At 49.3% G+C, this 22861-nt stretch overlaps 1 protein-coding gene and 1 pseudogene across 1 annotated transcript; one reads left to right on the top strand and one right to left on the bottom strand.

Moving 5' to 3' along the window:
• Positions 1-9610: 9610 nt before the first annotated feature.
• Positions 9611-19634, bottom strand: LOC147084051 (uncharacterized). Its single transcript, XM_085979943.1, has 2 exons — positions 19617-19634; positions 9611-10882 (listed from the first exon to the last, which is right to left on the bottom strand). Exons 1-2 carry the CDS (start codon positions 19632-19634, stop codon positions 9986-9988), a joined length of 915 nt encoding a protein of 304 aa, XP_085836069.1. The 3' UTR covers positions 9611-9985.
• A 3-nt stretch (positions 19635-19637) lies between these two features.
• On the top strand, positions 19638-20507 carry LOC147084050 (uncharacterized; annotated as a pseudogene).
• The last annotated feature ends 2354 nt before the right edge of the window (positions 20508-22861 follow it).

Here is a 22861-nt window from a genome sequence, read left to right as displayed (position 1 = left end):
GCCTTTAATCACATCCAGGACTGAACCATTCAGGCAACTGGGGCTTGTTAATGTTAAGAGCCCCCAATAACTGGGCCGGATTTAAAGATTATTCCCTGTTCTCTCAGTACTAGTGAGCAGAGAGAAGCTGATGTTATAGAATCATAGAGCACAGTAGGATGCCTTTCGGCCCATCGTGCTGGTGCCGGCTCTCTGAAAGAGCGATGCAATTAGTCCCACTGCCCTGCTCTTTCCCCACAGCCCTGCAAATTTCTGCTTTTAGTATATATCCAATTCCCTTTTGAAAGTTACTATTGAATCTGCTTCCACCTCCCATTCAGGCAGTGCATTCCAGATCATCACAATTCGCTGTGTAAAAAAAAAAAAAGTCTCCTCATTTCCTCTCTCGATTCTTTTGCCAATGATCTGAAATCTGTGTCCTCTCGTTACCGACCCTCCTGCCAGTGACAACAGCTTCTCCTTGTTTGCTCAATCAAAACCCCTCATAATTTTGAGCACCTTGATCACAGCTCCACTTAACCGTCTCTGCTCCAAGTTATATTGCCATTGTTTTGTGAATTGTTGCTGTGATCGAGGTGCTGGATGTCCGTGCCTGGGGAATGGGACATTCTATCCTCGTGAGCACCGAGTGTCAGCATCCAGCAATCTCTGGTCAGGGACTGTCTTTTTAAACTGCCTCACCTGAGCTTTTTGACTCCCTGATTTCATTATTAAACATTTCAGAGTTTTTGCAGAGTGACCAAGGCTGAACAGATAAATGTGAGGTATTACATTTTGGTAGGAAGAATGGGGAGGTCACTTATCACTTGGAGGGTGCGAGTCGAGGTGGGGTAGAGGAACAAAGGGATCTCGGAGTACAAATACACAAATCACTAAAAGTTGCGACACAGGTTAGCAAGGCCATAAAAAAAGCAAACCAAGCACTCGGGTTTATTTCTAGAGGGATAGAATTGAAAAGTAGTGAAGTTATGCTAAACCTGTATCGAACCTTGGTTAGACCACACTTAGAGCACTGCGTACAGTTCTGGTCGCCATATTATAAAAAGGATATAGAGGCACTGGAGAGGGTGCAGAGAAGATTTACAAGGATGATACCAGCAATGCGAGGGTATACATATCAGGAAAGGATGAACAGGCTGGGTCTCTTTTCTCTTGAAAACAGAAGGCTGAGGGGTGACCTAATAGAGGTCTTTAAAATTATGAAAAATGTTGATAGAGTGGATACAGAGAGAATGTTTCCACTTGTGGGGAAGAGCATAACTAGAGGCCTCAATATAAGATAGTCACCAAGAAATCCAATAGGGAATTCAGAAGAAACTTCTTTACCCAAAGAGTGGTGAGAATGTGGAACTCGCTGCCACAGGGAGTGGTTGAAGCGAATAGTATCGATGCATTTAAGGGGAGGCTAGACAAACATGAGGGAGAAGGGAATCGAGGGTTATGCTGATAGATTTAGATGAGGAAAGACGGGAGGAGGCTCAAGTGGAGCATAAACACCGGCATGGACTGGTTGGGCCGAATGGCCTGTTTCTGTGCCGTATATCTGATGTAATCCTATGTCAAGTATCCCAGCTGGCTTAGCTCCAGGCACTTTAGCTCAGTGGGCAGCACTCTCACCTCTGAGTCAGAAGGTCGTGGGTTCAAGTCCCAGTCCAGAGACTGGAGCATAAAAATCTACGCTGACACTCCAGTACTGAGGGAGTGCTGCGCTGTCAGAGGTGCCGTCTTTTGGATGAGATGTTAAACCGAGGCCCCCGTCTGCTCTTTCAGGTGGATGTAAAAGATCCCATGGCACTACATTGAAGAAGAGCAGGGGAGTTCTCCCCGGTGTCCTGGGGCCAATATTTATCCCTCAATCAACATCACTGAAATAGATTATCTGGTCATTGTCACATTGCTGTTTGTGGGAGCTTGCTGTGCGCCAATTGGCTGCCGCATTTCCTACATTACAACAGTGACTACACTTCAGAGGTTCTTCATTGGCTGTAAAGCGCTCTGGGACATCCTGAGGTTGTGAAAGGCACTATATAAATGCAAGTCTTTCCTTCTCAGCAAGAGGGTGAGTGTCAGTGGTTGGAGGGAGGAGCTCAGTGTTGTCACTGGGTGGACACAGACAGATTGAAGCTAAAAGACAGAGAATGCTGAAGTTTGGAATGATAACACCCAAAGTCAGGAGATGAGCCCTTTGCCTAGATAAGGGATGTGGTTGCTAAGAGACCCACAGACCTAATAACACTGCAAACTGCTCAGGCAGCAGACTTGTTGCAACATGTGAGGTCACGAGTGAGTTGGTGCCCAGACAACAGAGCCTTGGGCATTCCTGAGAGAGACAAACTGGTTCTGTAACCGGGAGAACAGGTTGAGGGAGTCACCCTACGTGGGACGGCTCGTCTGAGGTGTTAACACAGAGTCAGCTTGGGAATGGGATGATCAATGAATCATAGAATCATAGAAATTTACAGCACAGAAGGAGGCCATTCGGCCCATCTTGTCCGTGCCGGCCGACAAAGAGCTATCCACCCTAATCCCACTTTCCAGCACTTGGTCCGTAGCCTTGTAGGTTACGGCACTTCAAGTGCATATCCAAGTACTTTTTAAATGTGATGAGGGTCTCTGCCTCTACCACCCTATCTAGGCCCCTCATAATTTTATACACCTCAGTTAAGTCTCTCCTCAGCCTCCTCCGTTCCAAAGAAAACAACCCCAGCCATCTCTGCTTATAGCCAAAATTCCCCAGCCCAGGCAACATCCTCGTAAATCTCCTCTGCACCCCCTCTAGTGCAATCACATCCTTCCTGTAATGTGGTGACCAGAACTGCACGCAGTATTCTAGCTGTGGCCTAACTAGTGTTTTATGCAGTTCAAGCATAACCTCCCTGCTCTTATATTCTATGCCTCGGCTAATAAAGGCAAGTATCCCGTGTGCTGTCTTAACCACCTTATCTACCTGTCCTGCTACCTTCAGGGATCTGTGGACAGGCACTCCAAGGTCCCTCTGATCCTCTGCACTTCTCAGTGTCCTACCATTTATACTGTATTCCCTTGCCTTGTTAGCCCTCTCTAAATGCATCACCTCACACTTCTCCAGATAGAATTCCATTTGCCACTGTTCTGCCCACCTGACCAGTCCATTGATATCTTCCCACAGTCTGCAGCTTTCTTCTTCATTACCAACCACAATCAATGACTAGTGGATTAGAACAGAGAGGCCTAGGTGCAGCCCCAGGCAGCTGAATAGTATCAAGGTGGAGCCTGTTCCCTGCAATAGTTGGAATTCTTGGGACGGCTGGAAGTCCACAGCCGAGCAGGGAGCCTCGAAACATAGAAACAGAGAAACATAGAAGATAGGAGCAGGAGATTCGGCCTCTCGAGCCTGCTCCGCCATTCAATGCGATCATGGCTGATCATCCAAATTCAGTACCCGATCCCTGCTTTCTCCCCATACCCCTTGATCCCTTTAGCCTTAAGAAATATATCCAACTCCTTCTTGAATATATTTAATGAATTGGCCTCTACTGCCTTCTGTGGTAGAGAATTTCACAGGTTCACCACTCTCTGGGTAAAGAAATTCCTCCTCATTTCTGTCCTAAACGGCTTACCCCTTATCCTTAGACTGTGACCCCTGGTTCTGGACTCCCCGACCCTTAGACTGTGACCCCCTGATTCTAGACTCTCCGACCATCGGGAACATCCTTCCTCAGATAAGGCGACCAAAACTGCACACAATACTCAAGATGTGGTCTCACCAAGGCCCTGTACAACTGCAGCAAGACATCCTTGTTCCTGTACTCAAACCCTCTCACTACGAAAGCCAACATACCATTTGCCTTCTTAACCGCCTGCTGCACCTGCATGCTTACCTTCAGCGACTGGTGCACAAGGACACCCAAGTCTCGTTGCACTACCCCTTCTCCCAATCTATTGCCATTCAGATAATAATCTGCCTTCCTGTTTTTGACATCAAAGTGGATAACCTCGCATTTATCCATGTTATATTGCATCTGCCGATTTCCTCACGAGTTCCTGAAAGTCTGCCTGCAGGACCTCAGCCCTTTCCCCTTCCTATGTCTATGGTTCCCACATGGACCACGACTCCTGGCTGTTCAACTTCCCCCCTCAAAATGTTCTGCACCCTCTCAGTGATGTCCTTTACCCCGGCACCAGGGAAGTAACACGCCGAGCGGGACTCACGTCGAGGGTTGGAGAAACACCTGTCTAGCCCCCCTGACTATCGAATCCCCTATGACCACTAGATTTCCACACTTTGCTTTGTCCCCCAGTGCAGTCATTGCCCCACAGTGCAGTGGATGCGCTCTAGACTGCACTCTCCCCCCGAGGTGTCGTCACCTTCACCAGGATTCAGCACTGAAATCCAGTTTGAGAGCGCCGCACTCCCGGGGGATTCCTGCACTGCCTTGCCTCCTCAAACCCTGCTGGGCGGCCACCCAGTTACAATTCCCACAAACTCTCTGTGGCTGCGGGGTGACCACCTCCTGGAACGTGCGCTCCAGGAAACTCTCAGCCTCCCGTCTGCCCGGCAGTGACTCCAGCCGCTCCCCAAGCTCAGAGACCCTGAGCTCGAGTTCCAGCCACGGGAGGCGCTACCTGCACACGCAGTTCACCAGGACACGTGAAACGTCCCGGAGTTCCCGCATGGCACAGGAATTGCAGCCTTCGGTCCCATCGTTTGGCTTAAAATCTGTCTACTTACGCTATAGATATATATGATGTGTGGTTAGTGTGCCCTTACCCCATTTATTATTTCCTGATATAGGCATAACCTCGCATTTCTGGTATCATCCTTGTAAATCTTCTCTGCACCCTCTCCAGTGCCTCTATATCCTTTTTATAATATGGTGACCAGAACTGTAGACAGTACTCTAAGTGTGGTCTAACCAAGGTTCGATACAGGTTTAGCATAACTTCACTGCTTTTCAATTCCATCCCTTGAGAAATAAACCCTAGTGTTTGGTTTGCTTTTTTTATGACCTTATTAACCTGCGTCACTAATTTCAGTGATTTGTGTACTTTTACTCCACAATCACTTTGCCCTTCTACCCTATTTAGATTCTTATTTCCAAGTAATATGTGACCTAATCATTTTTTCTTACCAAAATGTAATACATTCGTCGGTGTTGAAATTCATTTGCCAATTATATGCCCATTAATGTAATAAGGCATGTTGTACAGCACAGGCTAGATACAGAGTAAAGCTCCCTCTACACTGTCCCATCAAACACTCCCAGGGCAGGTACAGCATGGGTTAGATACAGAGTAAAGCTCCCTCTGCACTGTCCCATCACACACTCCCAGGGCAGGTACAGCACGGGTTAGATACAGAGTAAAGCTCCCTCTAAACTGTCCCATCAAACACTCCCAGGGCAGGTACAGCACGGGTTAGATACAGAGTAAAGCTCCCTCTGCACTGTCCCATCAAACGCTCCCAGGGCAGGTACAGCATGGGTTAGATACAGAGTAAAGCTCCCGCTACACTGTCCCTTCAAACGCTCCCAGGGCAGGTACAGCACGGGGTTAGATACAGAGTAAAGCTCGCTCTACACTGTCCCTTCAAACACTCCCAGGGCAGGTACAGCACGGGTTAGATACAGAGTAAAGCTCACTCTACACTGTCCCCTCCATGTTACACACCATCCTGACTTGGAAGTATATTGGCCGATCCTTCAACGTCGCTGGGTCAAAATCCTGGAACTCCCTCCCGAACAGCACTGTGGGAGTACCTTCACCCCACATACTGCAGCGGTTCAAGAAGGCGGCTCACCACCACTTTCTCAAGGGCAATTAGGGATGGGCAATAAATGCTGGCATTACCAGCGACGCCCAGATCCCATGAACAAATTTTTAAAAAACGACCTCCCTGATTTTGTCTGTTTATTTTCCTTTCCTGCTCTTTCTCTTCTTGCCTTTCCTCTCCACATCTCTCTCTAATTGGCTGCTACATTACATTCCTACATGACCACATGTCAGAAGTCCTGCAATTGCTGCACAGCGCTTGGAGATGTCCTGAAATTGTGAAAGGTGCTGTACATATTCAAGATCTTTCTTTCTTCGTACTTACTTCCTCTCCTGTCTCATTTTTGAAATGTCAATGTTTCTTATCACTCACTTTCTCCTCAAATTCTTTTCTTCTCACCTCCTTCGTTTGTCTCGTTCTTACTTTGATCTTTAGTTTTTCTTTCCTTGTCTCTCATTTATTTCTAATGTCCTTTTTCACTTCCCTTATTACTCTCACTATTACCTCAATGCTAATCAATCGGGGGAAACTCTCCACTGGCTGGAGTCAGACCGAGCACAAAGGAAGATGGTTGTGGTGGTTGGAGGTCAATCATCACAGCCCCAGGATATCGCTGCAGGAGTTCCTCAGGGCAGTGTCCTCGGCCCAACCATCTTCAACTGCTTCATCAGTGACCTTCCCTCCATCATAAGGTCAGAAGTAGGAATGTTCGCTGATGACTGCACAGTATTCAGTTCCATTCGCAGCTCCTCAGATAATGAAACCGTCCATGCCCGCATGCAACAAGACCTGGACGACATTCAGGCTTGGGCTGATAAGTGGCAGGTAACATTTGCACTACACAAGGGCCAGGCAATGACTATCTCCGACAAGCGAGCATCTAACCACCTCCCCTTGACATTCAACGGCATCACCATCACCAGCTTCCCCACCATCAACATCCTGGGGGTCACCATTGACCAGACACTTAACTGGACCAGCCACATAAATACTGTGGCAACAAGAGCAGGTCAGAGGCTGGGAATTCTGTGGCGAGTGTCTCACCTCCTGACTCCCCAAAGACTTTCCACCATCTACAAGGCACAAGTCAGGAGTGTGATGGAATACTCTCCACTTGCCTGGATGAGTGCAGCTCCAACAACACTCAAGAAGCTCGACACCATCCAGGACAAAGCAGCCCGCTTAATTGGCACCCCATCCACCACGTTAAACATTCACTCCCTCCACCACCGGCACACCGTGGCTGCAGTGTGTACCATCTACAAGATGCACTGCAGCAACTCGCCAAGGCTTCTTCGGCAGTACCTCCCAAAGCCTCGACCTCTTCTACCTAGAAGGACAAAGACAGCAGGCGCATGGGAACACCTGATAGAATACATAGATCACTGAGGGCAGCAGGACAGGGAGATAAGGTGGTTAAAAAAGGCATATGGGATACTTGCCTTCATTAGCTGAGACATAGAATATAAGAGCAGGGATGTTATGATGGAGCTGTACAAAACGCTAGTTAGGCCACAGCTGGAATACTGTGTGCAGTTCTGGTCGCCACACTATAGGAGGGATGTGATTGCATTGGAGAGGGTGCAGAGGAGATTCACCAGGATGTTACCTGGGCTGGAGCGCTTCAGCTATGAGGAGAGACTGGACAGGCTGGGGTTGTTTTCCTTAGAAACATAGAAGATAGGAGCAGCAGTAGGCCATTCGGCCACTCGAGCCTGCTCCACCATTCAATGAGATCATGGCTGATCATCCAAATTCAGTACCCTGTCCCTGCCTTCTCCCCATATCCCTTGATCCCTTTAGCCTCAAGAAATATATCCAACTCTTTCTTGAATATATTTAATGAACTGGCCTCCACCACCCTCTGTGGCAGAGAATTCCACAGGTTCACCACTCTCTGGGTGAAGAAATTCCTCCTCATTTCAGTCCTAAATGGCTTACCCCTTATCCTTAAACTACGACCCCTGGTTCTGGACTCCCCGGCCATCAGAAACATCCTTCCTGGATCCTAGAGCAGGGAAGGCTGAGGGGGGGACATGATTGAGGTGTACAAAATTATGAGGGGCATAGATAGGGTAGATAGAAAGGAACTTTTCCCCTTAGTAGAGGAGCCAATAACCATGGGGCATAGTTTCAAGATAAGGGGCAGGAGGTTTAGAGGGGATTTGAGGAAAAACCTTTTCACCCAGAGGGTGGTTGGAATCTGGAACTCACTGCCTGAAAGGGTGGTAGAGGCAGGAACCCTCATAACATTCAAGAAGCATTTAGATGAGCACTTGAAACGCCATTGCTTACAAGGCTACGGACCAAGTGCTGGAAAATGGGATTAGAATAGACAGGACTTGATGGCCAGCGCAGACACGATGGGCCTCTTTCTGTGCTGTGTAACACTATGACTCTATGACCACCAACTCCAAGTCAAACACCATTCTAGCTTGGAAGTATATCGCCATTCCTTCATCGTCGCTGGTCAAAGTCCTGGAACTCCCTCCCTGACAGCACTGTGAGAGTACCTTCACCACACGGACTGCAGCGGTTCAAGAAGGTGGCTCACCACCACCTTCTCAAGGGCAATTAGGCATGGGCAATAAATGCTGGCCTTGCCAGCGACGCCCACATCCCATGAACGCATTAAAAAAAACGTCATCCCATAACACGCGTACAAGGGCTCAGTAATGTTTAATTCATCAGAAAAAGACAAAGTACAACAACATACTGGTCAGATTAACAGAATTTCATCATATTTATGAGGCCACAAACTTAAAATAGTCACTAATAAATCCAGGAGGGAATTCAGGAGAAACTTTTTTATCCAGAGAATGGTGAGAATGGGGAACTCGCTACCACAAGGAGTGGTTGAGGTGAACAGCACAGATGGATTTATGGGGAAGCCACATGAGGGAGAAAGGAATGGGAGGATGTGTTGATCGAGTTAATTGAAGTAGGGTGGGTGTGGAGCACAAACACTGGCATGAACCAGTTGGGCCGAATGGCCTGTTTCTGTGCTGTACATTCTATGGAACACCATCAACAGTCAAATTTAAGAAGTCACACAACACCAGGTTATAGTCCAACAGCTTTATTTGAAATCACAAGCTTTCGGAGCGCTGCTCCTTCGTCAGGTGAAGTGGAGAGATGCATAAAAACACAGCTTATATAGTCAGAGAATAATGTCAGATGTTTACAGGTAATCTTTCTAACTGCCATTTATCACACCTCGGCAGAGAGATAATCACAGCAATCAAAGGTGTGAATGGTGTCCAAACAGGTCAGTCAGGAAAACATTACATCAAAGAACAATGAGGTGGGGTCACAAGGGGTCAAATGTTGCAGATGCTGGGGTCTGTATGAAAAACAAAAAAAGACAAAAAACATTTTTTTTGCTGGAAATCACAGCAGGTCCGGCCGCATCTGTGTGGAGAGAACAAGCCAATGATGACTCGAGTCTGGATGACCCTACGTCAGGTGGGGTTACATGTAGCGTGACATGAATCCAAGATCCCGGTTGAGGCCGTCCTCATGGGTGCGGAACTTGGCTATCAGTTTCTGCTCGACGATTTTGCGTTGTCGTGTGTCTCGAAGGCCGCCTTGGAGAATGCTTACCCGAAGATCGGAGGCTGAATGTCCTTGACTGCTGAAGTGCTCCCTGACGTAGGGTCATCCAGACTAGAGTCGTCATTGGCTTGTTCTCTGCACACAGATGCGGCCGGACCTGCTGTGATTTCCAGCAAAAAAAAGTTTTTTGTCTGTTTTTGTGTTTTTCATACAGACCCCAGCATCTGCAACATTTGACCCCTTGTGACCCCACCTCATTGTTCTTTGATGTAATGTTTTCCTGACTGACCTGTTTGGACACCATTCACACCTTTGATTGCTGTGATTATCTCTCTGCCGAGGTGTGATAAATGGCAGTTAGAAAGATTACCTGTAAACATCTGACATTATTCTCTGACTATATAATCTGTGTTTTATGCATCTCTCCACTTCACCTGACGAAGGAGCAGCGCTCCGAAAGCTTGTGATTTCAAATAAAGCTGTTGGACTATAACCTGGTGTTGTGTGACTTCTTGCATTTGTCCACCCCAGTCCAACTCCAGCATCTCCACACCATGAACAGTCAATCGAAGGGAATCATCAGCACAGCAGTCTTAAAGATTAAACAGCAGTACAAGAATTTCAAAACATTCATCAATTCCATGTTTCTGTCACTCCAACTGTCTGCAGGGCCCTGCACTATAGAACAGTGTGAGCTCGCTGGTGTCTCTTCAGCTCCCCGGAGCTTTTAAAGCTCTTACCACAGTCAGAGCATTTAAATGGTGTCTCATCAGTGTGAACCCGCTGGTGTGCCAGCAGGTGGGATGACTGAGTGAATCCCTTCCCACACACGGAGCAGGTGAATGGCCTCACCCCGGTGTGAACTCGCTGGTGTCCGTTCAGATTCCCGGAGCTTTTAAAGCTCTTCCCACAGACAGAACATGTAAACGGTCTCTCATCAGTGTGAACTCGCTGGTGTTGCTTCAGATCCCTGAAGCTTTTAAAGCTCTTCTCACAGTCGGAACATTTAAATGGTCTCTCATCGGTGTGAACTCGCTGGTGGCCCTTCAGATCCCCAGAGGTTTTAAAGCTCTTCCCACAGTTGAAACATTTAAATGGTCTCTCATCAGTGTGATATCGCTGGTGTCTCAACAGGTGGGATGACTGAGTGAATCCCTTCCCACACACAGAGCAGGTGAACGGTCTCTCCCCAGTGTGAACTCGCTGGTGTGTCAGTAGGTGGGATGACTGAGTGAGTCCCTTCCCACAGACAGAGCAGGTGAACGGCCTCTCCCCGGTGTGATATCGCTGGTGTCTCACCAGGCTTGATGGCTGAGTGAATCCCTTCCCACACACACAGCAGGTGAACGGTCTCTTTCCTAATGTCTCCAGCTGGTGACCCTTCAGCTCCTGGGACCTTCTAATGCATTTCCCACAGTTGGAATGTTTTACCGGCCTCTCCCCAGTGTGAACTCGCTGGTGTGCCAGCAGATTCAAGGACTGAGTGAATCTCTTCCCACACACGGAGCAGGTGAACAGAATCTCTCCTGCTCTCTCCAGCTGGTGTCTCTTCAGATCCTGGGACCTTTTAAATCTCTTCCCACAGTCAGAACATTTAATCTCATCACTGTGAACAAGCTGGTGTCTCAGGAGGGTGGCAGAATGAGAGAATCGCTTCAAAAACACGGAGCAGGTCAACGGTCTCTCATTGGTGTGGACAAGCTGGTGTCTCAGCAGCACGGAGGGTGCAATTAATCCCTGCCCACACACGGAGTGGGGTAACGGTCTCTCCCTAGTGTGAACTTGCTGGTGTATCATTGGAGCGGATGGCTGAGTGAATCCCTTCCCACACACGGGGCCCGGGTTTCCCCCAGTGTATGGCCACTGGTGTCGCTTCAGGTATTTGTAGATTTTGAAACTCTTTCAGAACATTTAAAAGTTCTCTCCCCAGTGTGAACTCATGGGTGTGCCAGCAGATTGGAGGAGCGACTGAATCATGTCCTGAGGAATCGCGTAACTCTCCGATCTTGAGGTGATGTTTGGTTTGAGCTTCCTGTCTGTAAATGCTCCACTTCTAAAACCCTGTAAAAGGAGTGTAGAAAGGGTAAGGGGGGAAGCAGGAATTTTTTTTGGCTTATTTTGCCTCAAAGAACAAACAGGGCAGAGCCGGTCCCACTGGTGTCCAGCCGTGCCCACAATAACCAGCGGGCCAGAAACAGCCCAATCCACCTCACTGACTTGGCCCTGAAGTCAAATCAAGATTCAAAGTCAAAAATGACATCCTTTGTGACTGTGACAAAGGTAAACTATCCCCCCTCAACCTTCCTGACTTGTCTGCAGTCTTTGACACGGTTGACCACTCCATCCTTCTCCAACGCCTCTCCACCGTCGTCCAGCTGGGTGGGACTGCACTCGCCTGGTTCCATTCTTATCTATCTAATCGTAGCCACAGAATCACCTGCAATGGCTTCTCTTCCCACTCCCGCATCACTACCTCTGGTGTCCCCCAAGGATCTATCCTTGGGCCCCTCCTATTTCTCATCTAAATGCTGCCCCTTGGTGACATCTGAAAACACAGCGTCAGTTTCCACATGTACGCTGACGACACCCAGCTCTACCTCACCACCACTTCTCTCGACCCCTCCACGGTTCTGGGTGAGCAGAAATTTTCTCCAATTAAATATTGGGAAGACTAAAGCAATTGTTTTCAGTCCCTGGCCACAAACTCTGTTCCCTAGCCACTGACTCCATCCCTCTCCCTAACATCTCTCTGAGGCTGAACCACACTGTTCACAACCTTGGTGTCATATCTGACCCTGAAATGAGCTTCCGAACACATATCCACAGCATAACAAAGACCGCCTATTTCCACCTCCGTAACATCGCCCGTCTCCGCCCCTGCCTCAGCTCATCCACTGCTGAAACCCTCACCCGGGCCTTTGATACCTCTAGACTCGACTATTCCAACACACTCCTGGCTGGCCTCCCACATTCTACCCTATGTAAACTTGAGGTGATCCAAAACTACCCGTGTCGTAACTCAACGCCGAGTCCCGTTCACCCATCACCCCTGTGCTCGCTGACCTACACTGGCTCCCGGTTAAGCAATGTTTCGATTCAAAACTCTCATCCTTGTTTTCAAATCCCTCCATGGCCTCGCCCCTCCCTATCTTAGTTATTCCCTTCAGCCTCACAACCACCCGCCCCCCGCGATAGAATCACAGAAAAATAATGACACAGAAGGAGGCCATTCGGCCCATCTTGTCCGTGCCAGCCGATTAAGTGCTATCCACCCTAATCCCACTTTCCAGCACTTGGTCCGTAGCCTTGTAGGTTACGGCACTTCAAGTGCACATCCAAGTACTTTTAAAATGTGATGAGAGTTTCTGCCTCTACCACCCTGTCAGGCAGTGAGTTCCAGACCCCCACCACCCACTGGGTGAAAACATTTCTCCTCAACTCCCCTCTAAAGCTCCGAGCAATTACTTTAAATCTACGCCCCCTGGTTGTGGACCCCTCTGCCAAGGGAAATAGGTCCTTCCTATCTCGGCCCCTCAGAATTTTATACACCTCAATCAGGTCTCCCCTCAGCCTCCCCGGTTCCAAAGAAAACAACCCCCCCGCCCCCCCCCCCACCGAGACATCTGCGCTCCTCCAATTCTGCCCTCTTGAGCATCCCTGATTATAATCGCTCAACAATCAGTGGCCGTGTCTTCTGTTGCCTCGGCCCTAAGCTCTGGAATTCCCTCCCTGAACCTCTCCGCCTTGCTATCCTCCTTTAAGACATCGAAACATAGAAGATAGGAGCAGGAGTAGGCCATTCGGCCCCTCGAGCCTGCTCCGCCATTCAATGAGATCACGGCTGATCATCCAAATTCAGTACCCTGTCACTGCCTTCTCCCCATATCCCTAGATCCCTTTAGCCTTAAGAAATATATCTAACTCCTTCTTGAATATATTTAATGAATTGGCCTCCACTGCCTTCTGTGGTAGAGAATTCCACAGGTTCACCACTCTCTGGGTGAAGAAATTCCTCCTCATTTCTGTCCTAAATGGATTACCCCTTATCCTTAGACTGTGACCCCTGGTTCTGGACTCCCCCGCCATTGGGAACATCCTTCCTGCATCTAGTCTGTCTAGTCCTGTTAGAATTTTATAAGTTTCAATGAGATCCCCTCTCATTCTTCTGAATTCAAGAGAATACAGGCCTAGTTTACTCAATCTCTTCTCATACAACAGTCCCGCCATCCCAGGAATCAATTTCGTGAACCTTCATTGCACTCCCTCTATGGCAAGTATATCCTTCCTTAGGTAAGGACACCAAAATTGTACACAGTACTCCAGGTGTGGTCTCACCAAGGCCCTGTATAATTGGAGTAAGACTTCTTTACTCCTGTACTTATATATTTCTTAAGGCTAAAGGGATATGGGGAGGAGGCAGGGACCGGGTTCTGAATTTGGATGATCAGCCATGATCTCATTGAGTGGCGGAACAGGCTCGAGGAGCTGAATGGCCTACTCCTGCTCCTATCTTCTATGTTTCTATGTATTCAATCTTTCCTTGTAGCTGAAATTCTCTAGTCCTGGCAACATCCTCGTAAATCTCCCATCTGGAGCACAGTCACATCTTTCCTGCAATGGGGACGACCAGAACTGCACGCGGTGGCCTAACTGGTGTTTTTGTACAGTTCAAGCGGAACCTCCCTGCTCTTACATGATAGAGAGAGGCACTGCCCCTTTAAATACCTGGGGGGGGGGGGGGGGCACCCATTCCCCTTTAAATGGCCAAGCAATTGTTTTTGTTCAAAAGGGGCCGCAGTCCCCTTTGACTCACCACCACCCCGCCACTCTCTCACCCACCACAAATACTCACAAGAGAGAGAGAGAGAGAGAGAGGAGGAAGAATGCTGGTCTTTGTCCCTTTAAAAGTGGCTGCCCACCAAAATGTTCACAGCACCAGGGCTCTTTGTTCTGGATAAAAGTCGAAAAGAGCAAAGGTTCACTTTTTTTTAAATGAATGCAGTGGATGAATAGCCTTGCAATAAAGGTAATGCAAAGGAATAAACACTCACAAGCTGGGGTTTTTTCCCACCCCCTCCCCTTCCCTTGAACAGCTCCTGCAGACAATGAAAGCAGGAAAGCGGCCTGCAGCCCACCGAGGTCCCGCCCCCCTCCTTCCCGCGCCGCCATTGGTTGGAGGACCGTCAGCCCGCCCGGTCCTCCCAGCGTTTTCCCCGCTTCTGATTGGCGGGCGCCTTGCGTCAATCACCCCGCTCCGATTACGCGCTGACGCCAGCACGCAACGCCCAGTGTTCGGTTGGATCGGCGCACGCCACCGCAAGGTAAAAAAAAAAGACACCCCACACAAATGAGGAAAAAACAAAAATAATAATAATCGCACTTTAGAGGGGAGGAGGTTGGGGGAATTAATGAGTGTTTTCAATTGGTTTCGCAAAAAAAAATATTTGAAAAGCTTCCCAACGGGGCCAGGCGGGCTGCGCATGCGCTCCAGCCAGCCTTTGTCTCCCCCACGTGGGCCGGGGCCCGGACACGCCCACTTGCCTTCCTCGGCACCAATCACAGCGCGGGCAGGCGCAACACGAGGCTGCCAGTGCGCCTGCGCGGGGCCTCCGGGGACTAGCCGGAAGGCCGGGCCCGGGGAAGAGGCGGAATCAGCGGCCGGGGTAAAGTCAAGTGTTGGGGAATCGATTTAAATCGAGGTGAGGGGGGAGCGGAGAGCGAGATTATAAAGTAAAATACCAGAAAAACCAAACCTGAGAGTCGGGCGGGCGGGACCTCCGCGGACACCGAACGGAGCGGATTGACCCGCGCGGGTGGCGGAGTGAGCCGGAGCAATGTGATTCTGACTGACGGGAGCGCTGACCAATAGGAAGAGGGCTGAGGTGGGAGGACTGAACTGGGCGGCCTGGTCCTCCAACCAATGGCGGCGCGGCACGGGGGCGGGGCCTCCTCTCCAGCTCAGGTGCGCTGTGGCCGATTGTGACGCGCTGTCCCCAGGTGAGAGCAGCTCAGTCAGCACAGAGCTGGGGCTGGAATCTGGGAGAGGGGCCGCAGGCAGCGGGCCTGGCAAAGGGGCACAAGCTTCACAATACAACCTTCTTTCAAATGCAAAATTGTTTCCTACACACAGCCTTGGTCACTCTGCAAAAAAACTGTTTAACAATTCATCATAACTCCCCTGCTTTAGGAGAGGCGTAGAGTGCAAAAAGCAAGGAAGTTATGATGAAACTGTGTAAAAGACTGGAGTCAGCTGTGGCTCAGTGGACAGCAGAGTCAGAAGGTTGTGGGTTCAAATCCCGCTCCAGGGACTTGAGCTTATAAAGCGAGGCTGACACTCCAGTGCGGTGCTGAGGGAGCGCTGCACTGTCGGAGGGTCCGTACTGAGGGAGCTCCGCACTGTCGGAGGGGCAGTACTGAGGGAGCGCCGCACTGTCGAAGGGGCAGTACTGAGGGAGCTCCGCACTGTTGGAGGGGCAGTACTGAGGGAGCGCCGCACTGTCGGAGGGGCAGTACTGAGGGAGCGCCGCAATGTTGGAGGGGCAGTAATGAAGGAGCGCCGTCCTACGGATGAGACGTTAAACCGAGGCCCCCGTCTGCCCCCTCAGGTGGATGTGAGGTTGCGAGGTGAGGCCCGATCAGAGTATCGGACCTGTGAGGGGGCAGTGACCGGCGGCAGAGCTTAAAAGCGGCGGCAGTTGCGAGGCGAGGCCCGATCAGAGCATCGGACCTGTGAGGGGGCAGTGACTGGCGGCAGAGCTTAAAAGCGGCGGCAGTTGCGAGGTGAGGCCCGATCAGAGCATCGGACCTGTGAGGGGGCAGTGACCGGCGGCAGAGCTTAAAAGCGGCGGCAGCAAACGAGGCCCGACCAGAGAGCTTGGACCTGGGGGAGAGCAGAGGCGCGACCGGCGGCAGTTAAAACCGGCGGCAGCGAACGAGGCCTGACCAATTCAACAGCAGAGGAGAGAGGTAAAAAGTAATCCAAGTGTGACGTCACCAGGAAGCAGGTAAGTGATTGGTTGGTGAGTATTTCTTTTATTACAAGCTTAAATTCTGCAGTTTATATTTTCTTGGGTCTCTGTGGTGTAGTGGGGACAGTTGGTAAATAAGCGCCCTAGAGTATATCTTTAACTGGTGGTATTGAATTAATTTAAATTAATTAAAGGGGTAAGTCATGCCAGGAGAGCCCAGCCCCGTGTTATGCTCCTCTTGCTCTATGTGGGAATTCAGGGACGCTGCCAGTGTCCCTGATGACCACGTGTGCCAGAAGTGCATCCAGCTGCAGCTACTAACGGGCCGTATTGAGGCGCTGGAGCTGCGGATGGATGGGTTGTGGAGCATTCACGATGCTGAGAGGGTCGTGGATTACACGTTTGATGAGTTGGTCACGCCGCAGGGTAGGGCTGCACAGGCAGGAGGGAAATGGGTGACCACCAGGCGGAGCAGTAGAAGCAGGCAGGTAGTGTAGGAGACCCCTGTGGCCATCCCCCTTTCAAACAGGTATACCAATTTGGATACTGTTGAGGGGGATGACTCACCAGAGGAAGGCAACAGCAGCCAACTTCCTGGTGCCGGGGGTGTTGCTGCTGCTCAGGAAGGGAGGAAAAAGAGTGGGAGAGCAATAGTGGTAGGGGATTCTATCATAAGGGGAACAGATAGGCGTTTCTGTGGCCATAGACGTGACTCCAGGATGGTTTGTTGCCTCCCTGGTGCCAGGGTCAAGGATGTCACTGAACGGCTGCAGGGCATTCTGAAGGGGGAGGGTGAACAGACAGAGGTCGTGGTTCACATTGGGACCAACGACATAGGTAGGAAGAGGGATGAGGTCCTGCAACAAGAATTTAGGGAGCTAGGGAGCAGATTAAAGAGCAGGACCTCAAAGGTTGTAGTCTCTGGATTATTCCCGGTGCCACATGCTAGTGAGTATAGGAATAGGAGGATAGAGCAGATGAATGCGTGGCTAAAGAGTTGGTGCAGGAGGGAGGGCTTTAGTTTCCTGGATCACTGGGCCTGCTTCTGGGGAAGGTGGGACTTGTACAAGTCGGACGGGTTGCACCTGAACCAGAGCGGGACAAATATCCTCGCGGGGAGGTTTGCTAGCACTGTTCGGGGGGGTTTAAACTAAAATGGCAGGGGGTTGGGAACCTGAGCAGGGAGACAGAGGAAAGGAAAACAGGGATAAAAGCAAAAGATAGGAAGGAGAAAAACAAAAGTGGCAGTCAGAGAAATCAACGGTTTAAATCAAACGTGGCCACAGTAAATAAGCTCTGGAATTCCTTCCCTAAACCTCTCTGCCTCTACCTCTCTCCTTCTTTAAGATGCTCCTTAAAACCTACTTCTTTTACCAAGCTTTTGGTCATCTGCCCTAATGTCTTCTTATGTGGCTCGCTGTCAAATTTTGTTTTATAACGATTCTGTGAACAGCCTTGGGATGTTTTACTACATTAAAGGCGCTTTATAAATACAAGTGGTTGTTGTTGTTTCGTGAAACTAATAATAAATTCCCCAGAGGGAAAAAAACTTGTACATTTACTCCCAAATATTAGAAAGTTTGTTCTACAGAAGCACAAGGTTTATCTGCTTTTATTGATGAATTTAAAAAGTCTGTCTTGCAGTCTGAGCCTGTGTGTTGTGAGCCAAAGAGCCTTGTGTCCAGTGAGGGGAATAAAGGCCCACAGCCTCCCCTGGCCCCGGGCCCTGAACAAGGGACTGGAGAAACTCGCTGCCCTGCGGATCCGACAATCAGCCGGCGCAAGTTCCGCCCCTCAGGCTTCCCAATTGGTTGGAGGACCCGCCGCCGGCTAGTTGCTCCAGCCCCGCCCCACTCGCTCCCTATTGGTCGGAAGCTCCCGTCAATCAGCCCCTGGGCCCGGGTCACGTGTCCCTCACCGCCTTTACAAAGAAAGCCCTGCGCGGTCGCCGGGCTGAGCTGCTAGTCGGCGGGAGCGGGGTTCAGAGATTAATAAACTGCAGGTAGGCCATGCCGCAGGGTTTATAAAGTTGGAGAACGGCCTCAGGCCCGAATGAGATCCAGCAGCCCGGTCTATGTTCCACCGGACGGCAGCTGTGAGGCTTTTTCTCGGTTGCAGGCCCGGGTTACGCGCCGCCATCTTCTATTCTTCTGAGGCGGTCACTGGGACTGAGGATCTGGGCGTCGCTGGATGGCCCAGCATTAATTTTTTTACTGTTTTAATAATGGGGCCACACTTGGGCGTTTGCAGCCCGCGTCCCCACGGGTTTATTTTTAAATATTTAATATTTGAACATTTTTACAGTAAATGACGTTTACAGACCTCAGGCTCAGCTCTTTGTACAAAGTCACAAGCCATCATTCCCTACAAGGCAGGGGTCCCAGTCTCTTTAAGTTAATGATGTGATCTCCAAGCTTCTTGGTCATCTTTACTTGTTCATCCAGATAGCGGGTCTCCAGGAATTCACACAGATGAGGGTCGGCGCTCCCAGTGGAGAGTTTGTGCAGATCCGGCAGACTCTGGTTGACATTCTTCTCCATCCACAGAGCTCTCTGCATCGCCGAGTGGAGCCTCCCGCTCTCCCAGCCGAACAAGTGGACTGTAAAGAAGATTAAAAAAACACTAGATTAATTTTTAAAACTTATTAAATTAAATTAAAATCACATTGGCCGGGGTGATGATGCACTCCAGTCCCCGCGGCGCCCACCGGCCTCCCTAGTTTCCCATTGAGCAGGTGGTGGTGAGCTGCCTTCTTGAACCGCTGCAGTCCGTGTGGTGATGGCTGTTCGGGATGGAGTTCCAGGATTGTGACCCAGTGACAATGAAGGAATGATGATATATGTCCAAGTCAGGATGGTGTGTGACTTGCAGATGATGGTGTTCCCATGCACCTGCTGCTCTTTTCCTTCTAGGCGGTAGAAGTCGTGGGATAGGTAGGGTGGCTGGTTCCCTTCCATAAGAACACAAGAATTAGGAGCAGGAGTAGACCATACAGCCCTCGAGCCTGCTCCGCCATTCAATAAGATCATGGCTGATCTTCGACCTCAACTTGACTTTCCCGCCCGATCCCCATACCCCTGTGGGACATTAGTGAACCAGTTGGGATTTTAATGACAATCCGGCAGCTTTCATCATTACTTTTTTCCTGGTACTGGCCCAACAAATTCCCAGATTTATTGAGCTCAATTTCACAACCTGTCTTTGTGTTTTTGTGTGTTCTCTCTCATGCTCCATTTTCTTGTTTTATATTCATTTTACAGGGTATTAGAAGGGGAGGATTTGTAGACAGGATATTTAACTCAAACATCAAGATCTGACAGAGTCACTCAATTCAGCAGGACCTGAATATCATCAGACATAACATGAAAGCAAAAAGCACAGTTCACAGTGGGGAGAAACCGTACACGTGTTGTGTGTGTGGACGAGGATTCAGTCGATCCTCTGGCCTGGCGAAACACAAGCGCAGTCACACCAGGGAGAAACTGGGGAAATGTAGGGACTGTGGGAAAGGATTTGATGACCCGTATCAGCTGGAAACCCATCGGCGCAGTCACACCGGGGAGAGACCGTTCACCTGCTCTGAGTGTGGGAATGGATTCACTCAGTCAAGTGACCTGCTGACACACCAGCGAATTCACACTGGGGCGAGGCCGTTCACCTGCTCCGTGTGTGGGAAGGGACTCACTTAGTCATCCCAGCTACTGAGACACCAACTTGTTCACACAAACATGAGACCTTTTAAATGTTCTGACTGTGAGAAAAGCTTTAAAAGCAAAAGGGATCTGCTGACACACCAGCGAATTCATTCTGGGTAGAGGCCGTTCACCTGCTCTGACTGTAGAAAAGGATTCACGAATTGAACCACCTTTCTGACACACCAGCGAGTTCACACTGGGGAGAGGCCATTCACCTGCTCAGTGTGTGGGAAGGGATTCACAAATTCATCCCACCTACTGACACACCAGCGAGTTCACACCGGGGAGAGGCTGTTCACCTGCTCAGTGTGTGGTAAGTGACTCACTCAGAACTGCAGCCTGCTGGCATACCAACGAGTTCACTCTAGGGAGAGGCCATTCACCTGCTCAGTGTGTGGGAAGGGATTCACTCAGAGCTCCATCCTGCTGAGACACCAGCGCACTCACACTGGGGAGAGGCCATTCACCTGTTCCGAGTGTGGGAAGGGATTCACTCGGTCATACAACCTGCTGACACATCAGCAAGTTCACAAGTGACTGCAGGGGTTGGATTCTGCTGTTATTGCTGCTGTTAATCACATCCAGGACTGAACCATGTTCATTCTGACAGTTGGGTTCACTCCTGCTGTGGAACTCCACCACTGACCCTGCTGAAGGTTGTAGGCTCAGGGAGTGGGGCCTCCAGGAGTTGGCTTTAAGAAAGCTGGGTTTCGGTATCCTGACAAATATATGGCGAGGAACCAGAGGAATCCTTACTAAGGAAATGACTGGGGTTTTACCAGCCAGCGTAGGTCTAGGGGTGAATGATGCCTGACTCCCTGAACTGTCTTACATTGAACCCAGTTCAGATCAAGATGAATTCAGTTTACAGGAGAATAGAGAGAAATATCACCCACAGTTGAGGGAGACAAAAGCAGCAATAGAGAAGCTCAGAGATCTTTGGAAAAGAAGGTGGTGCTCAATTGTGGTAAAAATGGCAAAATCTTTCCCAGCTCCGTCAGGAGGCAGAATCCCGTTAAAGATGGTTTTGGGCATGGGTGGGCAATGATTTGGGCTGGAGGGCCACTGAACAAGTTGTGGCGAGCTGTTGAGGGCCGCACACCAATGTTGCCCCTAAGGTGCGTGGCTGCACGGTGGCGCAGCAATGGCGAGGATCCGTGCAGGCCGCTCACCAGCTCCTGCCGCTGGGAGAGAAACTGCGCAGCATATTTAAAGGGACCACGCACGTTGATGAGAGCAAAGTGTTCAATTGGTGAATCGGAAACTGTCCGACTCTTAATGTTGAGCATCGCACCACTTCTACCCTCCCAATAATTTATCAACATAAATTCAGATAGTCATCAGATACTATCCTAAATACACAGAATGTGGTGTAAGATAGTAAAATCTGCCGTTACTAAATGAATGAAATGAGTGCTCGATCGATCGATGGAGTATATGTTGGACTGAAAGTCCACGTGGCTGTTTGACCGAGCGGCTCGAGTCTTTTGAAGTACAAGTAGCTCTTTCTGGACACTGTTTCTGCTTCAAAAAACTGAAGAAATCAGAAGTCATTAACGGAGACGGGCACAGCATGCCAGCTCAACAAATGGCACCAAAGAATGGTGGGATGTGGGTTTATGCCCATTCTCCCTCACACTGCAAATCCTTAATCTCTACTGGACTGTCGGGAAGAAAGAGGGGGTCAACAGAAAGTGAGCGTGTCCCCACAAGGAAGTACATTTGGAGGATGAGACCCCACGGGTCACAGTAGAACGGCAGGGTCAAAGCAAGCTGCCCACCTGTTCCCTCAGCTGAGAATGCTTTGGTTGTGTGCAGGGACCTAAAGAGAAAAAAACACACAACAAAAAATAAAAGGCAAAAGAAAATTCAAAGGGTTTGCTTAAAGTAAGAAAATACTATATTTGTAAAATAACTGCAGGTAGTTCTTTGGCTAAACTCTTACTTAGTCAAACAATCATATTCCAATAAGTGATATTGCAGCTTGCTGTTGATGATAAGTAGAGATGTACTTTGTAGATAAATAGTGTACGAGGTTAGAAAGCAGAAAGTTTCCCATTTGGGGATTCGTGTTGCTGTGGAACTGCTCAGGCAATTTCCATCATTATTTTATGGTCCTTTTGGCCATTTTTAGTAGTTGTCCTTCTAGTTCAGATATGCTGGGGGTAATTTGAACCTCCCCCACCTGACGGGATTGAATTTCCTGCCTGTTTTACACCTTCCCTGATTTTGCTCTCCAATGATTTCAGTCGAAAGTGAAATCGGGCGGGGTGTAAAACAAACGGCCGATCTGATCGCATTAGTTTCCCGTCGGGTGCATGAGGTTAAAATCACCCCCTGCTGTTTCCAAACACAACTCAAGCAGACTTCTCCTGACAATAGTTTGGTTCTGATCCTTAATAATGTTCCAGCTACTCTTATCACCACAATTGCTTTAATTCTGACATTTGGCCTGTGATCTGACAGCAAAGCAGTGATCTCTTCACTGCAGTGAACAAATGGGAACAAACTGGAGGTCCATTGTGCAGGAAGAAACCCAGACACGCGACGACCTTTTCTCTCATTTGAAGATGTGCATTGCTGAAGAGGATAAGACAGCTTGTAATGTGGAGGACAATCCAGTGTCAGGCAGTGTGCTTGGAGATGTCCAAATATTTACCATCATCCAGTCTGGTCCTCCGCATTGAAAACTCTTGGAACATCTCGGATTTGTGAAACATTGAGGTTGATTTTTTTGGAAATATCAAATTCAGCTCTGATTTGCAAACCTTTATTATCGCAATGCTCTTGCCATTGAGATGCATCAGTCAGCTGAATAAGGTAGATTTGATATTTTCAATAAATACGGGGTTCAGTTTCATATTTCCAACAAGGATTGGCTTCCCAAGTCC

This window comes from Somniosus microcephalus, unplaced genomic scaffold (assembly GCF_052327205.1).
Source record: "Somniosus microcephalus isolate GS21.2 unplaced genomic scaffold, FLI_Smic_1.0 scaffold4, whole genome shotgun sequence".
Classification (NCBI taxonomy): domain Eukaryota; kingdom Metazoa; phylum Chordata; class Chondrichthyes; order Squaliformes; family Somniosidae; genus Somniosus; species Somniosus microcephalus.
Note: the sequence above shows the minus strand (reverse complement) of the source record. Positions and strands in the feature narration are given on the sequence as shown.